The 8,090-nt window shown below is 43.5% G+C and overlaps 1 protein-coding gene across 1 annotated transcript; it reads left to right on the forward strand.

Moving 5' to 3' along the window:
• The first annotated feature begins 5,087 nt into the window (after positions 1-5,087).
• On the forward strand, positions 5,088-7,999 carry LOC119310608 (pentatricopeptide repeat-containing protein At3g24000, mitochondrial-like). Its single transcript, XM_037586293.1, has one exon. It carries the CDS (start codon positions 5,157-5,159, stop codon positions 7,029-7,031), a length of 1,875 nt encoding a protein of 624 aa, XP_037442190.1. The 5' UTR covers positions 5,088-5,156; the 3' UTR covers positions 7,032-7,999.
• The last annotated feature ends 91 nt before the right edge of the window (positions 8,000-8,090 follow it).

Raw genomic sequence — 8,090 nt, forward strand, 5'->3', positions numbered from 1 at the left:
GGGGGAGACCGGTTAACTAGTTGCAGCTCTACATCCACTGTCTACACAAAACTAGACCGACCCATCACGTCGCTGCTCGGTCGCTCGCATGTGCGAGGTGCCGCCAATTTGACGCAAAACACATCAGATAGGATATTCCGGATCCAGGTGCCCTGGTGGCAGGGCCCCGCGTCTGAAGGGCAGTCTGAGGTAAAGTGTCTAGACCTCTTCTAGGCTCGGCCTAGATATGGCGTTTTTTGTGTTGTCTTGATACAAAAGGTAGGTCGGGATGCAATAGTCTCTTTAAGCCAAGCCAAGTTTTGCTCCCGCCTTCACTAATCCTTGTTTCTGCATAAGCCACCTCCACTCAATTATTGTTTTTCTGAATCCAAGGCTAGTGATTCTACTCCAGATGAGCTTTCTACGACCATCCATGTCGAGGGCGACAATCACTCGCGGCGGCAAGAAGCACTTGGTCGAAGTTGTGAAGGTTGTAGATGATGTGAAGGCGTACAATGTATATGGCAAGCTCCGTATTGAGAGGATGAACTGCAGAACTGACACCAGTTAGGAGCTTGGATGAAGATGGCTACTCACATGGAGAAAGAGGAGAAGAAGTGATGGGATATTTATGATAGCTTGGAGCCTCGGATACCTTGTTTGATTTCGTTTCTGCCCACTGTTGAAATCAGCTCTTCATTTATGTGCTAATTGTCAAACAATGTAGTTCAAATAATTAAGTTGTTATCCCAAGAATATTTTGTAAAATGATGTACTTATCATCTTAGGTAATATATTTATTCATTTTATAGATGACATTTCCATATTTTCTAGAACAATATAGGTTGCATTATTTTATAACTATGGATGTTTAATATAATCTGTGTTAGTCCAGACGTGTGTTGCATGTGCAAGTTTACTACTGTCTAAAAAGCCTCAAATGTTTCTTCAGAGAACCTCCCCTCAATTTTTAATCAGATGTTGCCGCCTTAGTCTATGAATTTACTTCCGTATGATTTTGTGTGTATGTGTAGCAAAACTACTTTTCTTTAACACGGTAATTCGCAGATGCCCACATACACACATACACTCAATTCTATGAACACACGCACACATACCCTATCCTACGAGCACCTCTGAGACACTGAGTAGGCATCATATCTTGAGATCGACAGAAACGGCTCATCCCATTGAACGGACATCAGTAGAAAGCCTAAAATAAATCCAGGGAAATGTGAGCAATGGTGCTAAGTCTAAGGTTGTGTTCGGCAACCCTCCACTCCTCTGTCACGGAGCAGAGCGGGCGGAGCATCGTTTTAGTTGCTCCACCAATTACAACTGGATGCCGCTCCGCTCTGGAACGGAGTTGTGGGACAGAGGGAGTCCGAACAGGCTCTAAGACTTGAACCATGGTGGATTGTTTCACCACAAGAAACCGTACCATCTGAACTACGCTGAGTTCTCTTTTTTCATAACAAAGCCAAGTCTTGAAAACATCAATATGAACGTAGGTCTGGATATGTTGCCCGTGACGTTGTTGCGAAGATTTATGAGATGAAAACTTGATCCAATGGAAAGATGGGGTGTTTTTGCTTCTATGTCGTTAAATAAAATATTTGAAGGTACATTTATGATTGTCATTCAGAATCCTTCTGTGCCATCTGACCATTTTTGTAGATTTTGAATGTTGGTTTGAGGATGCTTTGTTCCTTTATCACGAGATAGTAGAATACCGTTCGAGACGGATCATATAGGAAACTATAAGGCCATGTCCAACACATGCGCTTGTTTAGGCCTCAAGCAACAATAAAATAAAAAGATTTTGACATTGGTGTAGATATAGAGTCTCTCCATTAATTCTTATACGTAAGTGCTTGCCTGCAGTCCAAATTATTTTGTGTGGGAAAGAAACTGGAGAGCCCTTCCTTGATGCCCACATTGGACATGGCCAAATCCTTTATGTTTGCAGCTCCAAATACCAATCCTTCTTTTCTGTTATATTACCTACCTATAAAGCTCTAATGTTACATCCCACTAGTTGTTAAGTTCTTTCTTATGGAATGTCCATTTCTAAGTTTTACAATATCCTTTTTGAGTTACTTTCCTAAGTTTAGCAAACCAAAACATCCAAGTGTCATCTTTCTTACCTTACTGGCTCACTCTATGCACAAGATTAAGAGAAATCACATATTATTTTTAAATATTGTGATGTTGTTGTTTTGTAGAGTAAGATTACAACGAATAGAGATTTAAGGGCATCTCTAGCCCATCCACATATTTTAATTTTCCTTCTTACCTCCATGAGCTAATTCCCCATTTTTGGGAGTTAAACTTTCGATCAACTAGCCCATCCCAAAACTTAATTCCCCCACAATTTTTTTTCAATTCATCCAAACATTTGCATACAAACTCCATTTCAACATATATGGTCATAATATATTAACTCAAAATTTTAGATTTCAAATACACACAATTCAAGAGCATATCAAAATCTACCTTTTCAAGTAAACAATCAAATTCAAACACACCATACGGTCCAAATTAACTAATGATGCAAAAAAAACATGATAAAAACACAAAAATCAAGTGTTGTGAGGTTGCCTCAAGTTCTCAACACGACGATCTTGGATTTGGTTGTGGGTTTCCCGGTTCTCAGTCCTTCATGTGTTGTGAGGAATGCTTGAATTGGACGATGTTATGGTTCCACCATGACACCATTGTAGGGAATCATCTCTCTCATCCTTGATAAACATGTTGTGCAAGATAACAAATGTTGTCAACCGCTGATAGGCTCTGAGGCTTTCCCAACATCCTTCCTAGTAGATTCTTGGCACATTGCAGTTTGAGATTTCTTGCTACCTTGGAGTATCTTCACAAATGTGTCCCATGGAGGATGGATATCATCGGCAAGGTAGTACCCCATGTTGTACTTATGAGAATTGGCAACATAATTGCAATATGGGATGTTATCAGCAACCAACCTTGCAAAAAAGAGGCCACTGTGATAGCTAGGCATCCCGAAGTATAATGTCAAATCCACAGATCATGTGATGCAGCTGCCTCAAGAGTGATGGCAATGCCCTTTCTACCGACCTTTCCATGTCAAAGGACAATTCTTCCATGTCCAATGCACATAGTCAATGGATCCAAGCATCTATGGTCAACCTCTCTCTTCACTCTCTATCATGAGCTCCTTGCTATCTTGATCAGTGGCAGCCCTCAAGTACTCTGTTTTAGAGATCTTGATCATGGCTTTGGTGAATCTATTCACACACTTGAGGATGAGATCTTCTCCAACATCGATGTCATCATCCGTACATCCAAATGAAAGCACTTGCACAGTCGTTTTAATCTTTGACAATGGACTTGCACTTGATTCTCCACGGAATCCTTCTTTGTTGAAACCAAGGATTATGCGTATCCACAACTCTTGCCGTGGTGTTGAAGATATCCCGATTCATCATAAATCAGCGTAGAAAAAAGTTGGGGGATATACTGCATTAGGCGCGTTCGTGGGAAGAAAGTCCAAAATCTTTTTTCAGGTACTTCTTACTCTTTTCTCCCGTCGTCCTACTTTCACTTCTACGAACCTTCTATCCATAACTAGTTCCAGGTTTGGTGAATCAATGTGGAAATAGATAAAACAATTGTCGAGTACACACAAAACCATGTAGTTCATCCAGAAGACCATCAATGACCGGTATCCGCTATTTCCTTTCTTTGTTTTACGCATTGAGTTTCCTATAATCCATAGGTGCCATCCCTCACTAGATCATCATGACCATGGATCATATCTCGGATAATCCATATGCGACCAATCTGGGAACCACGCGCTCGATCTCCTGCAATCACCCGCTTCAGTGATCGCGCCCGCCACCACCTCAAAATCATCATCGTCTTCCTCCTCTGATGAAGAATTGTCGAAGTACATCTCCCCCAATCTCTTCATCTACACATTAGAGCGTTTCATGATTAATTTGAGATTGTACTCAATGAATAACACAAAAAAAAACGTGAACAATAATGGTTGGGGCAATTTGTCAAATACCTTGTGGGTTGCGGTGGGCGGAGCAACGGTGGTCGGCGATGGACTTTGACTAGGGCCGAATGGCGGTGGATCTCAGGGGTGGAGGCGACCCACGCGACGGGAATGTAGGGCCGACAATGAGGGGGCGGCGGCGGTTACTTGGTTGTTTCCAGCGCCGTCGATCAACTAAGGCTTGCAAATGACCCTCCGATGCCATCTTTGACGTTGGCCGATTCGATTTCCAGCGAAAAGGGACCTCGCGACGATAGGACGGAGCTACGCGATGGCGGCCACACGGGTAGTGAAAACGATGACTCCGATGCGGACGAGTGCGGCAGACCAAATTTGTTGAGATGTTGTGTTGCTAGAGCATGGACCTGAGGGGTGAGATGTTGGGATTGAAAAGTTCACATTTAAAAAATAGTGAAATGGGGTGGACTAGAAGGTGCTTAATTCTTCATACTATAAAAAGAAAATAGACTAAATCTGATTTATGTGGAATGGGCTATAGAGAGGCCCTTGCTACTCTCTTAACAATTTTCTAAATCGATCGAACTAGCCATTCCCTTTTATGCTACCTCCGTTCAAAATAAAATTTGCTTTAGATATATTAATTAATACTCTACTATATAAACTATTTTTTTGTGAAAAATATATAAACTACACTAGAACTAAAATGAGTGAACAAACACACTAAAATATATCCATATGCATTCAATTCAGATTTTTTTTAAACATCTTGTAGTACTCCCTCCGTTTCTTTTTAGTCTGCATATAAGATTTGGTCAAAGTCAAACTACACAAAGTTTGACCAAATTTATATAAAAATATATGAACATCTACAATACTAAAACTATATAATATGAAAATACGTTTCATGGTGCATCTAATAATGTTGATTTTATATTGTGAATATTTATATTTTTTAATATAAAGTTAGTCAAACTCAACTAGGCTTGATTTTGACCAAACCTTATATGCGGAGTAAAAAAACGGAGGGAGTATTTGTGAACGGATGGAGTAGTAAAAAGGAAACTGAGAATCAACCAAAAATATATTTTCTCGCTGTTCTTGTCATACGGACCCCTCGTTCCTTCTCGCCTTCTCGGGAGCAAAACGTCGGACACCTGCGGCCTCCTTCGCCACCTCCATGAGAAAGCCCCACAAGCTTCTGCCCAACTACCTTCTCCTCTACCGACACACCAGACCCTACACCTCAACCGCGGCCAACCCCGTCGCGGCCGCCTCCGCCGTCCTCCGTGACCTCGATCTCCTGGACGCCGGCGAGCTCGCCCCGACCCCGCGCGTTTACCACTCGTTCATAACCGCCTGTGCGCAATCCAAGAACCTCGAGGATGCCAGGAAGATCCACGCGCACCTGGGCAGCTCCCGGTTCGCCGGCGACGCCTTCCTCGACAACTCGCTCATCCACATGTACTGCAAGTGCCGCAGCGTGCTGGACGCGCGGAATGTGTTCGACCAAATGCGGAGGAAAGACATGGTCTCCTGGACCTCGCTCATTGCCGGGTACGCGCAGAACGACATGCCGGTGGAGGCCATCGGGCTGCTCCCTGGCATGCTGAAGGGGCGGTTCAAGCCAAACGGGTTCACGTTCGCCAGCCTCCTCAAGGCTGCCGGCGCTTATGCTGACAGCGGCACCGGGAGGCAGATCCATGCTCTCGCTGTGAAGTGTGGTTGGCATGAGGACGTCTATGTTGGGAGCGCGCTTCTCGACATGTATGCGCGGTGTGGGAAGATGGACATGGCCACCGCAGTGTTTGACAAACTTGACTCGAAGAATGGGGTTTCCTGGAACGCATTGATCTCCGGGTTTGCAAGGAAGGGTGATGGAGAGTCTGCTCTGATGACCTTTGCAGAGATGCTGAGAAATGGGTTTGAAGCGACACATTTTACATACTCCAGTGTCTTCAGTTCTATCGCTCGTTTAGGTGCTCTTGAGCAGGGGAAGTGGGTGCATGCACATGTGATTAAATCTCGGCAGAAACTGACTGCATTTGTTGGAAATACATTGCTTGACATGTATGCAAAATCAGGGAGCATGATCGACGCGAGAAAGGTGTTTGACCGTGTGGATAATAAGGATCTAGTTACTTGGAACTCAATGCTCACAGCATTTGCACAATATGGGCTCGGGAAGGAAGCAGTTTCCCATTTTGAGGAGATGAGGAAGTCTGGCGTTTACCTGAATCAGATCACCTTCCTTTGCATTTTGACTGCCTGTAGCCATGGAGGACTGGTGAAGGAGGGCAAGCGCTACTTTGAAATGATGAAGGAGTACGATTTAGAACCAGAGATTGATCATTATGTTACGGTTGTTGCTCTTCTCGGCCGAGCTGGTTTACTAAATTATGCTCTGGTCTTTATATTTAAAATGCCCATGGAGCCAACTGCTGCAGTTTGGGGAGCCTTGCTTGCGGCTTGCAGAATGCATAAGAATGCTAAAGTAGGGCAATTTGCAGCTGATCATGTATTTGAACTTGACCCAGATGATAGTGGTCCACCTGTCTTGCTGTATAACATATATGCTTCCACAGGCCAATGGGATGCTGCAGCCAGAGTGAGGATGATGATGAAGACAACTGGTGTGAAGAAGGAACCTGCATGCAGTTGGGTTGAGATGGAGAATTCTGTGCACATGTTTGTGGCAAATGATGATACCCATCCACAAGCGGAAGAGATATATAAGATGTGGGGTGAGATAAGCAAGAAGATTAGGAAAGAAGGATATGTTCCTGATATGGATTATGTGCTTCTGCATGTAGATGATCAAGAGAAGGAGGCAAACCTACAGTACCACAGCGAGAAGCTTGCGCTTGCATTTGCACTGATCGAAATGCCTGCAGGGGCAACAATTCGTATCATGAAAAATATTAGGATATGTGGGGATTGCCACTCTGCATTCAAATACATCTCCAAAGTTTTTGGAAGGGAGATTGTTGTGAGGGACACAAATAGATTTCATCATTTCAGTAGTGGATCTTGTTCCTGTGGAGATTACTGGTGATTCTGCCAAGATGTAGTGCGTTTATAAATCTACAAGGCCATGGTTTGATTCAGTAACAGCCAACAGGAACCTTTTTATGGACTGATAAAGGGCAAAGTTTTTCTGCTTGATTGTCTCTGTTGACAGAGCAAACAGCACGTGCGGCCCTGAAGATCATTTGACATCCTTCATGAGGGATGAACTCCAGAAGACATGCACTTTCATCCTTGTAGCGCAATCACTAAAATTTCGCAGGTTGCTAAAACAGCATCATTGTCTTCATGATTCCTGGGAGAAAAGTAGACCTCCATTTGGAGGCACAATCTCCGACTGGAAACACAATTCAGATGGCTTTATTTTCCAGGTAAACATTCCCAACAACCTATCTTGCTCATACGTGCAAACGAATGATAGTCTGCGGATTTCCTGGACCTAATTTCCACACAGGATAAATTCCAGAGAGAGAACAATTTAGATATCCGTAATTCTACAAGTGCAAGGCTGGGTGATTTTGCTACATATGCATGGTGTACATTTCAGAGTATATCGGGTTCAGCTCAGAGCTCACGAAGCGCAATGCACGGTGATTTTGCTAACCATTGCCCTTTGGGACTGATGATGGCTCTTTTGTAGTCACTTGCTCGTCGTTCTTTCGGTCCATGCTCCTCGTGCACTACTCCACAAAATATGTCCCTTTTGGAACTGCCAGTAGCCTCTGGGACTGGGAATATGCGTGGTTGTTCTGCTCGGCCACTGGAGGTGATTGTCCAACAAAGGGATGCACTTGATTCAGTCTGGCGACAGTGACAGATCGGTTTACTCTTCCTTGGTTGAGGAGATAAAGCTACTCCTAAACCTACGTAGAACTAGTATTAATCATGTTAGACGCTCACAACATAAGGTTAGCAATTATTTGGCTATCTTTGCTCGTGTGGAAGGCAGAACTATGATTTCGCTAGGGTCTGGCCCTCCTCGTGGGCCGATTGAGTTGAACAATGTTGATTGTAATGCTCTTCTGGTTGAGTAATACAAGTGTTTTACCCGCAAAAAATAAGATCGTGATTATAATGATATTGGGGG

This window comes from Triticum dicoccoides, chromosome 5B, assembly GCF_002162155.2.
Source record: "Triticum dicoccoides isolate Atlit2015 ecotype Zavitan chromosome 5B, WEW_v2.0, whole genome shotgun sequence".
Taxonomy (NCBI): Eukaryota; Viridiplantae; Streptophyta; class Magnoliopsida; order Poales; family Poaceae; genus Triticum; species Triticum dicoccoides.

Bases quoted from the DNA above. Each gene is read 5' to 3' on its own strand.
- LOC119310608 (XM_037586293.1), top strand. From the start codon at position 5,157: ATGAGAAAGCCCCACAAGCTTCTGCCCAACTACCTTCTCCTCTACCGA.